General features: G+C 35.9%; 2 protein-coding genes across 3 annotated transcripts; one reads left to right on the top strand and one right to left on the bottom strand.

Moving 5' to 3' along the window:
* Window positions 1-336: 336 nt before the first annotated feature.
* Window positions 337-4,289, top strand: LOC145107595 (carbonic anhydrase 2-like). Of its 2 annotated transcripts, none has more exons than XM_079044499.1 (9): window positions 337-569; window positions 860-932; window positions 1,041-1,205; window positions 1,633-1,681; window positions 1,801-1,917; window positions 2,508-2,561; window positions 2,670-2,755; window positions 2,884-2,989; window positions 3,989-4,289. In XM_079044499.1, the coding sequence occupies exons 2-9, from the start codon at window positions 883-885 to the stop codon at window positions 4,127-4,129; spliced, it is 768 nt and encodes a 255-aa protein (XP_078900625.1). In that variant the 5' UTR covers window positions 337-569; window positions 860-882; the 3' UTR covers window positions 4,130-4,289. The 2 variants fall into 2 exon arrangements, with proteins under 2 accessions (XP_078900625.1, XP_078900624.1); XM_079044498.1 differs by having other exon boundaries at window positions 851-932.
* A 56-nt stretch (window positions 4,290-4,345) lies between these two features.
* Window positions 4,346-6,634, bottom strand: LOC145107596 (uncharacterized). The gene is made up of 9 exons (XM_079044500.1): window positions 6,455-6,634; window positions 6,285-6,359; window positions 6,015-6,101; window positions 5,812-5,868; window positions 5,158-5,250; window positions 4,994-5,066; window positions 4,826-4,901; window positions 4,642-4,732; window positions 4,346-4,554 (listed from the first exon to the last, which is right to left on the bottom strand). Exons 1-9 carry the CDS (start codon window positions 6,506-6,508, stop codon window positions 4,435-4,437), a joined length of 726 nt encoding a protein of 241 aa, XP_078900626.1. The 5' UTR covers window positions 6,509-6,634; the 3' UTR covers window positions 4,346-4,434.
* Window positions 6,635-21,529: the final 14,895 nt, after the last annotated feature.

Genomic DNA, 21,529 nt, shown 5'->3' with positions numbered 1-21,529 from the left:
TGTATCTTCACAATGATCTTCTAAAATGAGAGCAAAATAAAGAGTTTTTTTTTGGGTTCTCTTCAAATTTTAAGTTTTCTTTTGATCTTGCCTCCAATAATGGATTATGGATCCATGATCAATTAAAGGAATCCCTTTTAGGTATGTATTCTACTAAAGACCGTAATGAAATACCCTTATATGATAGTTTGAAATATATATATATATATATATATATATATATATATATATATATATATATATATATATATATATATTGCATTTGTCAAGACGTATAAATATGTAATTTCTTTATTTAGTTTATTTAGTTTATATTCTATATCGGTGCATAACGCATGACATTTTATATTTATCAATAAAGCTAGTACATCTTCTTCAACTAACTAGTCACACAAAAAGAAAGTTAAGCTTATAGGTTCTATCATACCAACGAAGACTTTAGAAGGCAAAAAACGAAATGACTCTTCAAAGGACATCCAGATCGATGCCAAAACATATACATGACATCTAGGAGCTTTTTTTTTAGGGATTAAAAATTGGCGCTATTCTATTTAGCAAATTTCAGTTGGGTAAGTTTGTTTTTGCAACCCTCTAGCTGTTTGTGTAACTCGGTTTCAATGTGATTTTCCGAGCATCTTTTAAATACAATATAAGTTTTGAAAAGGAAAAGTTAATAAATCTTACTTTCTAAGTATATATTTTTCATACACGCTTTTTTCCTATATAAACATTGTAAACATATAATAATAGGACATGTGACATGTGAATAAACAAAATGTTGAAATACTATGGTATTATGTGTCGTTATTCTAATTAATTAATTCAATTTATTTGAAATCATATACAAAAGTTGCTGCAGAAACTTTAAGGATAGTCCGAGATATGTCAGAATACTCGAATATAAAAGCAAATGTACCGACAGAAATACCAAGGTACGTGATATATTAATTTATTTATTTCAACAAATGGATCGATTACTACACATCAAATCATCGATCACTATAGTTTATTTTACATTATATTTTTAATTGTTTGATTAGTAAAAATGGAAAGGAAGTAGAAGTAGAAGATGACACAAATCAAATTAATCTGGAGAATATTAGAACGTTGCAAGTAATAACTGGACCACCACCACCATCACCACCATTTGACCCCATACAAAGAATCAACGATGGGTTTAAATACTTCAAGCTCAATGAGTTCAAGTAAGCTACTCGAGCCTCATTTAATACTAATATAAAAGTCAATTATGGTAAGTAACATTCTATTTAATTTCATTGAATCCAAGTCGTAAAATTATAAAAATAAATATGTGGCTTAACATTGGACTTTTTATAATTTTGAAGTTGTTTGATAGTTGTCGATTCAGTCAGATTTAATTGAGTCGATATATTATCGAGTCAGACCTAGTAAGAGAGATATCATAAGTCAAACACAACTAATTGTCGTATCAGACTTTTTGAATCTAAACAAGTCAGACCCAATAAGAAGAATATCAAACAGTCCCTTAAATTTTTTTATATATTTTTTTTGTAATGGCTTTATAATTTATATTTAAAAAAAAAGTTATAGCACTAGATTCATAATAATTTAGTTTGTATAATAACTTATATGTTATATACAAATTTACAGCAAAAATATGCCTTCCTATCGTAAATTGGCCGACAAAGCGGAACCCAAGGTAATATGACCATTAATTATCAAAAATATTAATTATTTTATAATAATTAATATTTCATACAAGGATTTCTGTATATTACTCTAAATTTAAAATTTTAAATAATTATAAAATTGGTACAGTTTCTAATATTTGCTTGTTCCGACTCCCGAGTTTGCCCAATAACTATCCTGAACCTGCGACCCGGGGAAGCTTTCATAACCCGTAATATTGCCAACATGGTCCCTGCATTTAATCAGGTGACAAAATCAGTCCCTTCAATTTCACAATCTTTCTTCAACAGTTCAACTATATATTTGATATTTCCATTTCCATTTCCATTTATTTTCTAGATTTATATTACTTTTTTAGATTTGTCTTTGAAAGAATTTGTTATTATGTTGTGGACTGAATACCACATATGAATCAATTAATATGGTGTGGGATTGAATTGTATATAGTTAGTTGGTCAGTTCCTTACTTAGATTGTGTTTGACACGTATAAGTTAATTTATTTTTTGAGTTTATTACAATTTAATGTGTCATGAGACCAATAAATAGCTTATAACTTAGAAGTTAGTTATTTCAAATAGTTCGTCAAAGATGTACATATAAGTTTTGAACTCAATGGGATATTGAAAATTAATCATCTTCAAAATAAAATAAAATAAAAACTCTTTGATATCATTTTTATAACGGAAGTTGATTCCAAAGTTTATTACGTGCGCATTATACATATTATTCATTGTATCATAGCATTATAGATATTTTAGATGCAAAAAAAGTATTAATTTAAGAAATTGTAATTTTATGATTATTAGTGATAGTTATGTTTGTTTTTGTTTTACAGCAAAGGTACTGCGAAGTTGGTGCTGTTATTAAATATGCAATCTTAGTTTGCAAGGTTGTTTTGGCAATTTATTTATATTTCTACACAATTATTTTTAAGTATTTGTATATATAAAATGAGGATCAATGTGAATGGTTAATTAAGGAAAATCGCTTTTTTTAGGTTGAGGCCATTTTAGTCTTTGGGCACTGTCGATGTGGTGGAATTGAGAGACTCGTATGTCTTCCTGATGGAAAAACTTCATCACCGTACGTTTGTTTTTATTTTATTATTACATAATTATGCTTTATATTCAAAATAAAAAATTGTTTTGTTTATTTTAACACAACATAATTAATTAATTATGAAAGCTTAATTTATTTCATTTGTGATGAAGTGACTCGGTAGATGATTGGGTTAGCATTGGTAAGCCTGCTAAGGCAAAGGTGGTTGGAAAGAATCCAAAAGCATCTGGTCTTGAACTTCGAGCACTTGTTGAGAAGGTAAATAAATAAAAATTACCATAATCTTTAACTAAAAAGTAAAAACACATGTTCACTTTTATATAAACTAGGAAAGAGCTCATGCTTCGCATAGGTTGTAAATAATTTAAAGTTCCTAAAAAAAATGGTTGGAAATAATTTAAAGTTTTCTAAAAAAAATGGCACAAAAGTGAATATTTCTAAAAATATGTAACGACGAAATCCAAGAGTGTATAATAAGATTGATTACCCATTGACCAAGGAAGGGCCAAATGTGTAATAACGGAAAAAGTATGTGCAAAAAAAGTATTGTAATAGAACAATGTTGGAAAATGAAGGGATTAAACTGTAAAGCACCCAAAGGGTGGTGGCAGAAATGTAAAAGTCTAAACTTTCCTGTTGAAAGTTACCATGAGCTTTAATATATATATAACTAGAAAGGTTACCCCCGCTATGCGGGGGCTAGAAGCTTTCAATGTTGTTTCCGAATTGATAAATATGACAAACATAGAAAGTGCAAGGATGAAAAGTCCGGGCTTTGCCCCGGACAAAAAATGTAAAAGTTTTTACTACAAGGACAGAAGTGTGAAAATGGCTAAAGAATTAAAGGGGTAGGAATTAGCAACTTTTTAGAAAAGGGATCAAAGTTGTCAAACTGTTAAAGTTTTGTGGCCAAACTTTAAATATTAAAAGGTTCCAAAAAAGTGTAAAAATATTGATTGCAAGGACCAAAAGTGTGAAAATGGGTAAAGAATAATGACCAAAGTTGCCAAAAAAATCCAAATTTAATATTCCTAACTTCCAACAATAATACAGGGACCAATTCTGCCAAAAAAATGGGAAGTTGAATGAAACACAAACAAAAGGACATGAATAAATTAATTAAAGAAGTACAGGGACCGGATATGTAAATCAATGGACCAAACGTGGACAAAGTATCCCAACTTTACTATTCCTTTCTTCCACAACTTTAATATATATATAATAATGTGATTTTATTGTTGTTGTACATGTACGCAGGAGTCGGTGATGAATTCATTGGCGAATTTACTAACCTACCCTCAGGTTAAATCTGGAGTAGCCAGTAAAAAAATCAAACTAATTGGTGGACATTATGACTTTGTTCGTGGACATTTTGACATCCTTGGGACTCGATCTTAATCAATCAACATATAAGTCGAACCAAGTTTAATGGAGTCATATTGATATTATCCGATATATTTGTCCTTTTTTTTTTAATATTTTATGTGGTGGCAAACTTGTTGACATAATAAGCACAATCTACAGTTGAATAAAGTCCTTTTTTTTTCTTCTATATCCATATCATGGTTTCTTATATCGATTTGTGTTGATTAATTTGTTGAAAATACATGGGGCTAAGGAAAAGAACATATATAACTGCATTCGATCTTCATGTTAATTAATTGTTGACATCAGGAGAAAATAGTTTCAGTTTTTACTAAAAATCACTGAATGTTCTTGAGCAATTTTTCTAAATAAATCTTCTGTTGCACCAAGCTGAGAGATTCTGATTTCTGTATAGCATTTCCAACCAGAATTACTGTAGATGATTGTGACGCATTCACCTGTGTATACCAATTTCACAAATTCAAAATATGATTAAAAAAAAAAGTAAAATCTGTAAAGAATTCCCTTTAATAGGACGCACATACCCAAAAACGGCCATTTATGCCAACAGCTATCTCAAATGAGAGCTTCTTCCCAAGAGCTTCAAGAACTGGATAAGGTGGAGAACTCAGCAACCTACAGAGACCAAAATTGTAAGAACCAGCTATTCTCAAGGACCAAAAATGTAATTTACTCAAAATTATTCAAGAAGCAATAACAATGTCTCACGTTCTTGAGAGGCCTGTGGATGATTCAAACATATACCCCTCTTTTAGTACACCATACTCTGCTGCTTTTCCATTAGCTACATACACATGAAATACATTGTCATTTTTTTAATAATTTTTGTGCTTTAAAAAATAGATGACACAAAAAAAAAAAAAAAAAATGACTCACCATCCATGCATGACAACTCAGGATTCATGCCTGTATTTGCATTGACCACACGAACATACAATAAAGTGCCCACCTACAAAAAAAGGTTGTGAAATTTAGCGTTATATAATTATATTGTCCATGAGAAAATAATAAATAAGAAAAAGAAAAAAGGAATATCATACCTCAAATTTGGGTATGTTCCTTCTAGTTCCTCCTTCAAATGCAAGAACAGGTAGAAATGCCAATGCAGGTCCTTTAATATCCACAAGGAAATTCTGAAACAAACACATGAAAAATAAAAAATAAAAATGTTGGAATGAAGAGCAAAAAAAATTTCTAAGGGGCTATTTCTTTTTGATTTAATGGACTTAATGGATACATGACTTAATCTGCAAAGATATATAGGGGTGTTTCTTTTTAACTTAATTTGTTAAGAATGTGTGAATGTGGTAAGTCAAAAAAAAGTTCCACTCATCCAAAAAGAATAATGAATATAAATAAATTTCGATTTAAGTTTTTTTACAAAGAGAAGTGCTGTAATTATTCAAATGAGATATAACAGATATAGAAACTATAATATATATATATATATATATATATATATATATATATATATATATATATATATATCAAGATTGTTTGAGTTATTAACTTGACATGAACTGATGGTTAAGTTTGATGTCAATTTCCAAACAAAAGGGCAAAATTGTCATTTACTCAGATTCAGATACTTGATCACGTCCATAGAAAGAGTGGAACAAAAATAATAATAAAAAAAATTAAAATAAGAACAGCCCCAAAGTATTGTTGTAAATTAAAACTTCAGTACAACTTACTTCTGGTTTAGTATCCACCACCACTCCAAGAACATTATCCCCAGCATTAGGTACATACTACAAAATATCAGTAAAGAATGCAAAGATCAACATATAATAATTCCAGAAAATTGGATATCAAGAGAAATTAGGCATCTTCAAGGATAAACTAATTTGGGTTCAGTAAAAATATGTGCTTTTTTTCTGTAAAACAACAAACTTACCCTCTTGTGGGAGCTCTCCACCCAATATTTGTTTGGCTTTGTGAATCTCAGATTACCAGCCTTCATTACAGAAATGGAATCACCATCCTAACAATGTGGATTGCAAATAAGTAAATAATCCTTCAAATACTTATATCTAATTTGCACCCAAAAGATACTAGGTTAGACGTAGAATATCAAAGTACAGCTCATTTTAGAAATGGAGGTAAATTGAAAAGTTAAGTTGTTAGGAAATACGTGAAACAATAAACCCTAAATTGAAAAAAGAACCTGACGAAGGCCACCTCCGAGCTTGATCGTTTGATTGGCCATGCTTGAGAGGTCCAGTATCACATCTCCCGGAACCTAAGTCACGTGAACAAATGAAGAAGGGTACACACTGAAGAAAGGACAAGAAGTAAAGCAGAGATGACGAAGAGAAGCAGGAGTGGTATGCTTACGACTAACTGATCGACAAATGTTGAGGGAGAAGTAGATGAGGGCTTCGCTTCCATTGTTCTGACTCGCACTTGCAGAGCTGCAGGTGATGTGGAAAAAACAGAGGTGTTGGAGAATGGTTTCCCGGCGCCGGCGAGGTTTCCGTAGATTGCTCCAATCGGACAATGCCCTTAACATCATTTATGTTTGTGACTACTCTGACTAGAGGTTGAGGCTCGAAGTAGCCCAGCCCAACATAAAAAGTTAAAACTAATCCGTTTTCCTTAACCGGCCTAATAAAATTTGATTGGTTTTTTTATAATGGTTCAAATAAAATTGAACCGTCGGTTTGTATAGGTTTTTAAAAAGAAATTAAAAAATATTTTTTTTCGGTTTTTTCTAAAAGACGAATTGAATTGGTTTTTAAACCTAGAAACTTGATTTTTTAATAAAATTTCACTTCAAAAAATTGAAAAAATCAAATTAATTGTAACTGAAAATGGTCTAGAGAAAAACTGTTTCTCTGAAACCGGTATGTATGTACCTCTGGTCCAAACCTTGAAAAATTATGGATATGGTCCTTATTCCATAGTTTCAATACGGAATTGATCACTTTCAAAATTAAAAAGACATTTGTAACTTTATAATTTAATTTTTAGATTTTCTTTAATATTTATTAATTATTAATTAATTTTAAAATAGAACACAAACACCCCATCCCACTCACACCACCCCTTAAAAACCTAATATATCTCTCATCTCATTTGAAGAAAACCCTAAAAACCCTTTGTTACTCTGGCGAACAAAGAGGAAGAATGACCCTTTTACTCATATTTAACCACCATCATAAGCCACCACCATCTTCATCTTTGCCACCAAAAACCAGCACAAGTGGTCATTCTTCATCGTGTCTTTCCCCTGATATCTACCTACAAAATCGAAATAAAAAGGGGTGGTTTTTTTCCTCACATCAGATTTAGGGTTGGTTGATATCCACCTTTCTTCCCCAAATCCCAAAAACATATTTTGGTTATTTTTAACTAACCCAAAAACAGATAATGAATGAGTGGGCGTGGTCATGGGAGGTGGCGATTAAATCAAGCCTAAGGACCTTCCTTCTCTACACATGTCCTTTTCTCGATCTGACGTAAAAGCTTCCTAACCACTAGGTGAACTCCGCCATCGACAACATTCTATCGTGGGTGGACGTAGAGAGAGAGAGAGAGAGAGAGAGAGAGATTGGTCTAGTGAATAAGCAAACTTGGATCGACGTTGGTCCAATGGGTTCTACAGGTTTTCGTCGGCGATCTATTAGTTTGTGATAGTGGTCCGACGGTAGTCTCGCGGTCATGGGTTTGAATAGTTTATGGTTTTCTTCAAATATGAATTAAGATTTATCACTTATCAGAATGGATGTGGAAAGTGGGGTGGGTGTGAGGGTGTGAGGTTTACTTTATATTATAAATTTATTGAATTTTTAATAATATTGAAAAAATATAAAATTATATCATAAGGGTAAAATAGATTTTTTAATGTCGACATGCACCAATTCCGTAATGAAACCATTGACCATAATTTTTCTAAGATTTAGACTTTAGCCACATAAAATAATAAACCATTAGGACCATTTTTGCAATTTTGTCTTAACAATATTGAATTAAGATAAAATTACATAGATGGTCCATGTAGTTTACCAAAGATCACAAATTTAGTCATTCCTAATTTTTTTTTACGAACATGATCCTTGTGGTTTCCAAAACTTGCATGAATGGTCCTTTTTGCTAACATCGTTAGTTTTTGTCCGTTAGTGTGAGAGTAATTTGGTCATTTGAGGTAGCATGAAATGTGTTTGTGACCATAGATAAACTATAGGGACCATTTATGTAATTTTATCAATATTTTATATTTATTAGTTTATGGTTTTTCCACCCCTTTACTGTTTAAAATGTCACTTTGACCCTTCACTCTGAACTTTGTAAAATATTATTTTCTACCGATTCATTTTCTAAATTCAAGTTGGTTAACGTTTCGATGTGAATTTAAACTTTTCCTTCGTTAGTTTAAAAAAAAATTACTTGTTTTTATGCACATATCGGTTTAACTTCGAGTTTGTCTATGATTCGACGTACATTTTTATGTTTTTGTGTTCTTACGTATTATTCGGGTCACATATAATAACTTTCGTTTGTTTTTTTAAAACAATCAACCATATATTAAAAACAAAAAACTAGCAGGGAGCTATAATAAGAATTACATAAAGTCTAAAAGATTTTGAAGTCAATTTAACCAAACAAACGAACATCTATGATTCCTATTTGCAAACCACAAAAACAAAAACTCTTTAATATAATCAACGGCTTCACTTTTTCTAAGTTTGCCCGCTTTGAACACCACGCCATTCCTAAACCTCCAAACATACCAAATCGTAGTACAAAATATTGCATGAACCACCATTTTCTTCTTTGACGGCATTGAGCTATTATCGATGGTATAAAACGATCCAACAACCAAATCTAGACTCACCCAATCAAAATGAAGCCAAGAAAATATTATGTTTCAAGTTTTTACTGCCACTTTACACCTTATAGCAGGTGGTCAGGTTGTTCTATGTCAAAATCACAAATCAGGCACAACACCGAAGGAACATCCATATTTCTATTTCTAAGTTAATTCAAGTTGGAATTCTATTGCTCAAGACCCTCCAAATCAAAATGTTTACCTTTCTATGTGTAACATCCCCCTCTGGCATGTATCACAATATTGTCCGCTTTGGGCTCCCGGCGCGAAAACTTCCCAGGGGGTCACCCATCCTTGGATTGCTCTCGCCCGGGCACGCTTAACTGCAGAGTTCTTATGGGATCTGCTGGCCTCACGGCTTTAAAACGCAGTGTGACAAGGAAGGTATCCACACCCCTTATAAGGAAATTTTTGTTCTCCTTCCAAGCCGATGTAGGATCAGGTAGTGGGTTGTACTTGATCCTACATCGACTTGGAAGGAGAACAAAACATTTCCTTATAAGGGGTGTGGATACCTTTCTTGTCACAGCGCGTTTTAAAGTTGTGAGGGCAGCAGATTCCATAAGAACTCTGCAGTTAAGCGTGCCCGGGCGAGAGCAATCCAGGGATGGGTGACCCCTGGGAAGTTTTCGCGTCGGGAGCCCAAAGCGGGCAATATTGTGATATGTGCCAGATGGGGATGTTACACTAGGGACAAAAGGATTCCATCTAGTTTCCAAATCTGAAGACGACGGTAAAACCACTTCATCAATCCACCTCCTTATATCTCCAAATTTAAAATAGGCATCTTCACTAATTTCGCGACACCACCTATCTGTTTGATGATTCAAAGAGACATTTTGAATAACTTCCATGAGGGTCGAAAATTGAACAACTTCTTCACCCATATGATTAATATGTCTCCGGAGACGTTAAACCACTTCATCAATCCACTACATATTGTATTGGAACCGAATACAAATTCACATGTTTACTAAACTTGGAGCTGATTTCGATCCATTATAAATAGCATTACTAAAACCAGGAGGTCTAGAGGGCGAAGGAGTTGAACTTTCATTTACCTGCTGTTTTTCTACAGAATTTTTATTATAATTGACAACTTGTTCAAGAACAAAATTATTGTCTTCCTTTTATTTTCCCTACTTTCACTTAGATTCGTGCTTTTTAATAGAACTCACTTCATCTAACGAGATATCTTCAGCAAACCCATTCATCTTATCATTAAAAATTGTGTTATAGAGTAGCACAATCTTTTTTGAGAAGGTCCTCGTCGTTACAGTTTACATCTGCAAACTAGGGATTACTAGAGTTGAGCAATTGATAAGACTATGAATCATCTTCACTGCCTGAATCATTTTGTTTATCCTCATGAGAAACAAATGATGTCCAATTGGCAACCTCCGATACAGTAATAAGGAATTTTGTTCCATCTATATCGACTTAAACAATGTCGTTGATCTTTTTCATACTAGAAGTCTGAATGCAAATTCTACCAGAACCTGCAGGCTCATCTTCATCGTCATTTATAAAAAGCACATCACCAAATCTCGAAGCGACCATATTAAAATCTGAAGGAGCCCACGCTTAAAGAAATAGCCCAGACACCTCTATCCATACAACACAACAATCTAGAAGAAAATTCTTATGAATGTTTGTAATAACAGAAAATACACATTCATAGTTTCAGACTGTTTGAACATGTTACACAATCTTTGTTTCTTGAACTCAATCCAAATCCAATCACATCCTAGATAAGTTATGTTTAAATCTTTGAATCCTTCCTTTTCACATAGATCATACATGTTATCAATAACAGTAATTTCTCTTATCTTCCCCATCAGAACAGTTCTCTCACAGGAATAAAAAGAAGGGTGTAACACCCCGTTTATTTAATAAATAAATAGACGAAATGAATGAATGAATCGTAGCCCTAAAATTTATAATTATATAGCAAGGTGTTGGTTTTGGGAAGCCAAATGCCTTAAGTTGGATATTTTGGGGGTTAAAGTATAAGTTCGGGATTTATTTTGTAAAGATTTTAGAAGACATGGGATATTTGGTAAGTACTAGACCTAATATGAAAGGATTTATGAAAGCGGGGGCTAAAGAGTAAATTATGGACCTCATTTGACAATAATTGTAGAGGGATGGGCTACTTAGTAAAATATGGGACTTAATTTGAAAGGGATTTTTGAGGTCAGGGTTTAAATGGTAACTATGGGGAATTATTTCAAAGTAATTTCTGGAGGGAGGGGCTGAACTTGTTATTATGGAAACAAGTTTGGTGGATCGGGGTATATAAACCCGTCACCCCCGGTTCTAAACCCTAACCCTAACTGGTGAAGACAGCCGTCATCGCCGGAGTCCTCTAGCCGCCACCTTCTCCACTATCATCCCCAACCGGCCACCACCCTACTCCTTCTTGCTTCTCCGACCACCGAAGCCATCACTGCAAACCGTTGATTCCGGTGAGGATGTTCACTGTCGTACTGTTGTGTTTTGAGCATTCTAACACTCCTATGGTGTACATGCAACTCTATAAACCTTGGATCTATGTTTTCTCTATTATACATGCAAATATTAACTATTCCAAGGTTTCATCCTAACTAGCATATTATGAAGCACCTATACTACAAAGTTCTAGTTAGATGACATACCTTTTGATGTAGCTTGATGTCTTCAAGCTTTAAGAGCTTAGCCCCAAATAGTGTGGAAGCCTCAAATGGAATCACAAATCACCAAAACACCTTGGAAGAACTTGAGAGAATATGTATGCACACTAAAATTGGCCCACTCTTATTTTCACACACTTGTGCCAATTTTGTGAGCCAAGGACCCCTTTATATATTATGGAGGATTAGGGTTACATCCATGTAAACCCTAATACCCATGACCTTTCATTTACATAGGATACATGGGTTAAAAGCTCCATGGACCATCCATGAAAGCTTAGCCCAACCTAAATGAACTTGGCCCATTCCATATATATAAGAGTCCATATTTAATTAGTTCTTTTTGATCACTTAATTAATTCTAAATTAATTCTTGATCAATACTAATTAAATAATATGATTCCATATTAATATATTAGAACTTATAATATATTAATATAAATCATAAATATACTATTCTCAAAAGACTATCCATATAAATTGTGCCGGTGAAGTGCAACCCAAATGGACCATGTCGGGTCGGGTCAAGTACATACCAAATATAGTTATGGACTTAGACATTAATCCAACAGTCTCCCACTTGGATAAGTCTATAACTATTATTGAGTATGACTTCAAAACCTAACTGGCAATCGTAGCTTTTAAAGCCGCTGTCGAACTCTGACCTTGTCAATGACTTTTCCATTAGATAAGGGATCATATATTCCTCCATTCTAGATATCATATGGACTGAGACATGGATTATAATCATTCTCTCTGTCTATTTGTTGTTTCCCGATTTTCGATTTATGATGACTGACTGATTGAACAAATCAAATCAGTCCTGGCTTGGCCAAGCACTCACATGTGTCATCGCTAAATCATCTAGGGGCCCACAGATATCGCTTTTATCCCGAAGGTAAAAGGAATGGATAAACTTCGACTCATATGGCTTGTTCTACTACTTGTTGAATCATACACAAAGGCACGTTTTATAACATCGAGTTACCAAATGCATTTTCGTGCAATCAATGTATAACCAACTCATAGTAACAACTCATATCTCTAGGTTTGAAGAATATAAGATATTATCGTCTCATGATCACTCGTGATAAAATCCATGAAGTGATTCAAATGAGCGTGGGTTGAATCCAATACTCAGAACTTATGAGCACTCATGAGTGTTGTATCACCACTTTGTCCACCAACTTGGACCTCTACAAACCAACCCATGACAGTCTTGATTCATATCTACTTCCAACATATGACCAACTGTGTATGGTTTGAATAACTTAATCATTCAGGAAGAGCGACTTAGTTATTCTGGAAGTCAAAACATGCAAAGTGAAACACAAGAATAAATGAATCAAATATGGTATCAAACCCTATGAATATAAATAAACACTTTTATTTATCACCATACTGATTACTCATTATTCATTGTTTCGGTTTTATCAACTTTATACTTAAATTAAAAACACTAGTTGTCCCATGCTCCAAGCATGTACACTATGTTTTTCTTAAACAATAGCTTTGCCATACACCAAGTATGTACTCTATGTTTGTCTATGATCCTTACTTTGTGAAATAAACCAATTGAACATAATTTCAATGATTCTAATTTCACACTCCCAAATCCTTATCGAAAAATGTGAGAATTTCAAATTCCTATCATTTATCGAAATCTGTTTAGATTTTAAACTTATATGCACTGACCCTCCTGTAATGAATATGTACAAAGTCACAAAGACTTGTCAACAGTCATTATAAGGTATTCCAATGGAGATCAACTCCATGGAAACTAAGTCTCATATTCAAAGTACATTGCTTTGGACATGCTTCTTGCATTAAGTTTTCTAATCTTACACAGATAACTTCCACCTATGGAGACAACTCCATATTCTCATTTTGACTATCACTTCTGAATAAGAGATGCCTCTTTTCAGAATATGTCAATATGGTCCTTCCAAAATTAGCACTATACTTCCAACTGTCCCTGAGCAACCAATCTTTGGTAAACCTCAGATTGTCCTCGACAATTGCTTAATCATTTTAGTCATATCCAATTCTAGACCTTTTCCCTTCTTAATGCCTCTGGGCATTTGAAAAAATTTAGAAATGACAAATATTATAGCACATGCAATCGATCCTGTACCCAAAGCAAATGGTACACGATTCATGATGTCTCACATAAAGACATGATTCTAGACCAGTCTTTTGCTACAATATTTTTATTTGCCATGTTTTCAAAATTTGACTATGAAGAGGGATGCCGTAATCATAATCGAATTTTGAGAACGCAATATATAGAATTTCCTTAAGTTGAACCAATCCAACATGAAATTCATATATATATTCTTGACTAAAGATGATTAAGGTCTCAATCTAAGCCTTTAGAACTGAAATGAAGTATATCCTCTCCCTTAATTATAGCAAAACAACTTTTTCAATCCCTGCAGCGTCACGAATTGAAACTTTTGTTTTCTATAATTAACATTGCTAACTTGCAACACTAACAATAATTATCATGCTCCCACTAACATGATGATTATTAGCATAACACTTATGCTCCCACTAGCTTTGACATGTACTCAGAAATCAGCTGGACTTCTAGAAATCAATACTTTATTGACTTTCTTACCAAAGTTCAGATTTCTGATACGAGATGCTTTGATAAAACTTTATCAAAATCATACACCTTTCCTTATATAGCATGCATGTGTGTCTAAACAATTTCAGAACTATGAAAAGGGATGCCGTAATCATAGTCTCAATTGTTTAGACCTTTTGCCATCTGCTTCAAATCTACTTGGTGGAAGTGTTTCCTCACCATCATTTTCATGAATCAGAGATAAACCTTATGACCCTTAGATTTTATGGTGTATGTGTTCTTATCCATGTGAATTGTCAAAACCATAGTCACAAGACAAGGATAATGACAAATCCAAACTCATATGGACTGAACTTATGCAATCTTAACTTCTTGCCACCTGGCAGTACAGGGCCTGCCATTGCTTCCAAGTTGTTATGCAACCAATTGAGAACTTTCAGAACTCCTATGCAAAGCCAACTTTAACTGGAATGGGCACAGAATATGTCAACACGATAGGTTATAAACCTCAAGTCGTGTGCTAGTAAAGAACCTCAGGTTTTATTCTTGATTAGTTCTTGAAATTCTTTTTAGGATCTTTAAGACTCCCACTATCCTCTTGACATATAAGACTATCTTGTCAAATATTCAAGAGATAGTGCGGATTCTTTATCAAGACAAACACTTCACACAATTGGCCTTAGTTGGTCTTTGTTTTATCCAAAACATCACAACTTACCAATTTCAAATGTACAAGAGTAAGACACTTTTACTCTTACATTTGACAAGTGTTTTAAACCTTTCTTTAAGATATGTCACTCAAGTTACAATCTTGGAGTATGACTCTAAGAATTGTTTTGGAACGAAGTATGACTCATCTTCCTGATCTAACCATTTCAACAATTCATGACTCCTCTTCTTATTCATAAGAATGCACTAAGATGACCTTTAGAGGACTAATTGTGATATGATTTCTAAATCATTAAGATGATCACAAACATGATACTAAAGTACTCTCCCATCTTTTCAGATTTGAGAAACTTTTATCTTTCTGCCTAATTTGATTCTTCCCATTCGTTCTGCCATACATTGAGACTTTTCCAATGTTTCAGAATTATACTTAAACTTGTAAGTATAACCATATTTACTAAACTTTAGTAAATCAAATAGTCTTAACGAGCTTTGTGGTTGACATGACCAGTGCACAAGAATGTGTACTCGATCCCTTTAGTCCTTCACTTGACTCACACATCCATGTGAACAAGTAATTAGTCTTGATTTCCCAATGCTTGAAAGTTCTCATTCATCATATTATTCAACTTGCATGATTCCAAGTTTCGGTCCAATTGAAACTTGGGTGATGAGGAACTTTCCTGATTTGGTAAATTTAGACGCTACCACATATGAAAGAATCAAATCCATTTTCCAATATTGCTCTTAATGGAATCATATAAGCAACAATTTTTCACAAATGTCATTGTAAGGATACTTAAAATAAATAAAAATAAAACCTTTTTCTTTTATTTTAAAACTTTACGGAAAAACTTCTTATCCTTACAATCCATATGAAAACCTTGTTGTTATATATTCCTAAGCAATATATATCATAACTCTTTAAGTAACAGCCCAAAATTTTGATCACCGAACCATGCGACCGAAATCCATCTTCGCGATCAGAATCAGCATATACTTCCTTTAAGCTTGCTCTCCTTTCTTTGACTCTTAAGACATCAATATGTGACCCAGTCACATCATGTAATAAGAATCTCCAAGTAGGAACTTAATAGAGTTACACAATGGACTTTACCTGAAGTAGAGTCAAACTTTTGACTTTACCAGATCTTTCAGGTAAATCTGGCACCTTCGCAATCAACGCCCCTTCCTTTGGCAAAATAAACATATGGACCCTTTGGTAATGAGACTATCTTAGACTTAGCCTTTCTCTTTACCATTTGGTCAATCGGGTTGACTATGGCCAATCCCTTTCCATTGGGAAGAGAATGCTTTTTCTGGATTTCCAGTGTCACCATTGTCATTGTCCATAAAGTTTTTGGGAAGTTGATCTTCTAATCAAATTTGCTTCACTATCGTTCCAGCTTTAAGAGCTTCAGTGATTCTAGTTAGATGACATACCTTTTGATGTAGCTTGATGTCTTCAAGCTTTAAGAGCTTAGCCCCAAATAGTGTGGAAGCCTCAAATGGAATCACAAATCACCAAAACACCTTGGAAGAACTTGAGAGAATATGTATGCACACTAAAATCGGCCCACTCTTATTTTCACACACTTGTGCCAATTTTGTGAGCCAAGGACCCCTTTATATATTATGGAGGATTAGGGTTACATCCATGTAAACCCTAATACCCATGACCTTTCATTTACATAGGATCCATGGGTTAAAATCTCCATGGACCATCCATGAAAGCTTAGCCCAAACTAAATGAACTTGGCCCATTCCATATATATAAGAGTCCATATTTAATTAGTTCTTTTTTATCACTTAATTAATTCTAAATTAATTCTTGATCAATACTAATTAAATAATATGATTCCATATTAATATATTAGAACTTATAATATATTAATATAAATCATAAATATACTATTCTCAAAAGACTATCCATATAAATTGTACCGGTGAAGTGTAACCCAAATGGACCATGCCGGGTCGGGTCAAGTACATACCAAATATAGTTATGGACTTAGACATTAATCCAAAACGTACCTCCCTTCGTCGACGACGATAAGGCCGCCGCCTCCTACCTCGCCATTAAGCGCAAATCGCGACCTAATTGTCGGAGTCGTTGGCGGAACTAGGATAAAAACCAAGACCGGGAACCACCAGTCGGGTAGCGTCACCACCATTGTGGTTACGCCATCGCCGCCGCTATCTCTGGCCAATAGTGTCACTGCTGTTGTTTCCGTTGAAGACGAGTGTCACTGATTTATGGGTTTTCTGCTTGCTGGCATGTGTTTCTGCGTTATTGGGAACCAAAAGGAACCACCGCCACCACCGTGAGGTGGTGGTTGCCATCGTGAATCCGATGTTGTAGCCGTCGTGAGCCACCAGGTGGGTGGCTGGAGTGTGTACTACTTTTGAAGCGTGTGTTGGGGCATTTTGTTTAGCCGGAGTTAACGGAAAAGCCACCGCCACCAACATGAGGTGGTGGCTGCCACCATGTGCCGCCATGTGTGTGTGTTTATGTTAGTAGTGTGTGTATTACTTTTGGTATTTTCATTGTAAACTGTAACAAAAAATAGAATGATGGAAAGAAACTCAAAACCACCACCGGCCGCCGTGTCGGGTGGCGGTATGCCTCGTTTGTATTGTGACTCGTTTGGGATGTTTGGACAAAGGGACTAAAACCCTAATGGACCTAATGAAGCCCTACTTGACCTAAAAGCCCAAACATTTGACTAATGGGCCTAATGAACCCTAATAGATCAAAAGACCTAACTATTGGGCCTATTGGGGTAAGATGGGGTTGGAAACCCTAATTAGGGTTTAGAAAACCCTAATATTGGATTTATGGGCTTTGGACTTATTGGGACCCACTTTTGGGCCATTGGAATGGAGTTGTGAATTACACCCAATAACACCATATGACTTATCTAGTAGAGTGATGGACTTAATGGATTAAGTCCTTAATGGGTTAAGTGAGAAACACTTAACCCTAATTGTCATTTTATGTGAAACCCTAATTTCACTTGGGCCTTGAGCTGGGCCTTTCTATTGGGCTTTGGTAATTGGATCAATAATGGGTCATCCAAGAATAATCATATGGACTAGAATATGTTGATGGGCTTTAAAGTAAGACCCATATGAGAGTTTGGGCCCAATTTGGAAAATTGGGCTATAGTTGGGCCTTAAAGATTATATGATATTGGGCCATTAGAATGTCAAATGTTGGACTAGAATAAATGGTTGGGCCTTAGGGTAAGACCATGTAAAGGTTTGGGCCCAATTTGGAAAATTGGGCCATATGTTGGGCCTTGAGCCATAGTTGGACTTTTGGGCCTTTGGTTTGGGCCTCGGGCTTGAATCAAGCCAAGTTAGGGGTAGAGTAGTCTTTTACCCCCAAGCATGGACTTATGGTTATGTATTGGAACCCAATTATTAATTAGGTGTTATTTTGATGTTGACAGTTCGGGAACTTGTCATCCATCAGCTGGGGTTGTGTCTACGGGACTTCAGCAGTGTGAGGTGAGTTACCTTCCAGTAGAAGTGGGTCTACAGCCACAATGCCGGCCCATTAATAGGTATTGGTTGTCGAGTAGTTGTCTTTGTGATTATTACGTGGGCTTGTCACTATCTGATGTGTTTTATGTGTTAGCATGATATGATGCTATGTGATAGTGGTAGTAGGGGGAATAGTCCCCGGTTACCGGTCGATAGGGCCGAAGGGGGTAGTCTAGTACCCAGCTATGCTAGACAGTATGTTTATGTTTATGTTTATGTTATGTTATGTGGTAGTGGTAGGGGTGAAATAGTCCCCGTAACCGGTTGAGATACACCGGAGGGTAGGTCGGGAACACAGATATGCCTGACAGTGGGGTAGGTTGAGCACCCCGGTATGCTCAGCAGGGTAGGTCGGGCACCCAAATATGCCTGACAGGGTAGGCCGGGCACCCAGATATGCCCGGCAGTATGTGATCCGTATGGTATGTGGTATGATGGGGGAACCCACTAAGCTTTGTGCTTACGGTTTATAGTTTTGGTTTCAGGTACTCATTTTCAAACGAAAGGAGTCGGCTTGATCGTAGCACATCACACTATGTTTTCCGCACATGAGATCTTTGGGATTACACTCTGATATGGTTTTATGATAATATGTTTTGATTATTGACACTTTGGTTTTGACATGAGATATTATTATGAATGTTTTCATACTGTTGGTTTTTATATAATAACTTAATTAAAATGAAATTTTTGGTCTTAAATATTGGGATGTTATAAGTTGGTATTAGAGCCTTAGTTTGAGGGATTCGGGCACACTCCCGGGTGTGTCTGAACTCAAACTAAGGACTTGGTATGAAATTTTCAAAAGTAAAAACCTTTTATAAAAAGAAGGTTGAAAAGAATTTGAAAAGAGAACAGAACTTTGAAAAGAACAAAGTGCGTGATGCGTGCAATCAGTCGAGCTCAAGTAAGTTTTCCCCAAGATACCCATACATGTTATGTTATGATATGATATGATTATGAGAACTGCATGCTAGATTAGGGCTAAGGATCTAGGAAGGATGCCTTATATGCCTATTGTATGTGCTTATAGACTTGCATACTAGTACTGATCAGTCAGTGATAGGATAGCATGTTTAGGTTATGCCTGATTGTGTGAGCTTTTGAATTGCACGTATAGATTCATGATTAGAGGATAGAATGGTTTGATTGGAATATGATGGTTAGATTTTCCATTGTCTGAATGTTGCTTGCTTTGTGCTTTGTGGGACTCTTAGTAATGTGAGCTAGCTATTAAGTGAATATGCTAAGTCACATGTGGCACAGGCTGTATAATCTCAGAGTGATAGATTTGACCCTATTGCGCAGCTCTTGTTTGAGTCCAACCATTCTAGGGATGAGTCTTTTACTCGAAGGATTATCTAATCTATGTTGCATGTGGCTATATTCATGAGGTAGCTAGTTGACATTACTGGGAATCTTTCAACAGCTGAGGACTACGTGAGTTCGGGAACCTAGGAAAGCCTAGGATATGTTTCAGTGGGTTAGTGGTGAGGTTCAGTGAGACTTGTGTGTACCAGTTTGAGGAAGTGACTTGGAGGATTCAGGAGGATTGCTGAGGAAAGTATGGATAGGTGTGGAAGGTAGTATTGGGCCCGTACTACTGAAAGCATAGGATCCATACTCGAATCAGTGAGAGTCTTGGAGAATCTGAGAAGCTTCGGGGAGGAGTTAGTGACCCGGTTTGGGGACAGAGGATGTCCCAGTTGTTGCAGCTTAGTCATTGGCCAGTGAGCTAGTGAGCGTGACAGGGTGTCAGACCCTGGAGGATATGACTTTTAAGTCTGAGGATGCGAGATCGATTTGGAGCACTTTGAGAAGAGAGGTTCGTGCCAGGTGCGTATAGTAAAGGGTCCCGGGAAAAGACCCATGACTTCTGATCATCGGGTGAAAGGCCAGCAGGGCCGGAGTCAGTGCAGCACGTACGAGAAAGTGCGCAAGGGAGTTTGACATTCCAAGGGTTTAGGCTGCTACAAGTATAGCGGGGTTGATCATGTCAGCTGAAGGTGATCAGTGTTCCTCCAGATGTTGCGGGTATGTCATCTTCTACTGCTACTAGATGGATGTTAGGAATATGTATCGCTTTGGAATTGTGAGTGAGTTGGATAAGTCAGACCCCGGGTCGGTTTTCTGCTATTGTTTAGTTGATCAAGGATCATATATGCCATCCTGCATGCCGAAAAGTCCTTGATGAACCCACAGAGGGACGCATCTTGCGGAGTGGGTTCCGCGTGGACCGTTATCATTCCGGATCTTTGTCGGGATCTGTGCAGGAGTGTTATTTAGAGGATACTCGGTCAGGGTTAGAGAGATAGTTCTTCAGTGAAGTCAGCGTTCAGTGGTTCTATCATGGTTCAGGGGTGGTCGACAATTGTCTATGGATGAACTTTGGAGTTCAAGGCACTACCATTGCTAGGACGGGACTAGTAACATGAAGAGGGTAGTGCCAGTTGCGGGTGTTAGATGCATAAGTGGTTGGTCATCGGATGTTCAAGAGAATTGTATTTTCGCATGGGCTGTGTTCGGTTAGAGCTCAGTGGTGTTGCGAGATTGGAAGTGGGAACGAGGACTCGTCAGCTAGAGTGAAGATTAAGGCCTCTAGTTGTCAGCATGGGAGGTGGAATGAGGTGTCAGACTGGACCAGATTTCAAGAGTACTCATCAAGATTTTCGAGGCTAGGCGATCTCAAGGTTTAACCGGTGATTAATCGCTAGCATTGGTAAGCGTAGGTTGTCATCAGTGGGATATTAGAAAGCGAGAAGGATTGGGAATCCTTCAATTCTCGCATGTCGTGAAGACTTAGTCGAATCTAAGTAGGGGAGAGACTTTTTGTAAAGTTCTCCAAATGTGAGTTCTGGTTGCGCGCGGTGCAATCTCTTGGGCACCTTGTCAACCAAAAGGGTATTCTGGTCGATCCGACCAAGGTAGAGGTCGTGATGCAGTGGGAGATTCCGAGGCCTCGAACTGAGATTCGGAGTTTCCTGGGCCTAGCGGGTTATTATCGGAGATTTATACATGACTTCTCCGAGATTGCAATTCCTATGACCCGACTGACCAAGAAGTCGGTGGCCTTTCGCTGGGGCCTGAGCAGCAGGCAGCCT

This window comes from Lactuca virosa, chromosome 4 (genome assembly GCF_052849685.1).
Source record: "Lactuca virosa cultivar CGN04683 chromosome 4, Lactuca_virosa_CGN04683_v6, whole genome shotgun sequence".
NCBI classification, from domain to species: Eukaryota; Viridiplantae; Streptophyta; class Magnoliopsida; order Asterales; family Asteraceae; genus Lactuca; species Lactuca virosa.
The sequence above is the reverse complement of the archived record's forward strand: the minus strand, read 5'-3'. Positions and strand labels throughout refer to the sequence as shown.

Excerpts from the sequence above, each read along its gene's own strand:
- LOC145107595 (XM_079044499.1), top strand. The coding sequence starts at position 883 with ATGTCAGAATACTCGAATATAAAAGCAAATGTACCGACAGAAATACCA. Across the intron at positions 933-1,040 it reads GTACCGACAGAAATACCAAG|TAAAAATGGAAAGGAAGTAG; the intron begins GTACGTGATATA and ends TTGTTTGATTAG. Across the intron at positions 1,918-2,507 it reads TGGTCCCTGCATTTAATCAG|CAAAGGTACTGCGAAGTTGG; the intron begins GTGACAAAATCA and ends TTTGTTTTACAG.
- LOC145107596 (XM_079044500.1), bottom strand. The coding sequence starts at position 6,508 with ATGGAAGCGAAGCCCTCATCTACTTCTCCCTCAACATTTGTCGATCAG. Across the intron at positions 6,102-6,284 it reads TCGGAGGTGGCCTTCGTCAG|GATGGTGATTCCATTTCTGT; the intron begins GTTCTTTTTTCA and ends CCACATTGTTAG. Across the intron at positions 5,251-5,811 it reads TGGTGGATACTAAACCAGAA|AATTTCCTTGTGGATATTAA; the intron begins GTAAGTTGTACT and ends TGTTTGTTTCAG.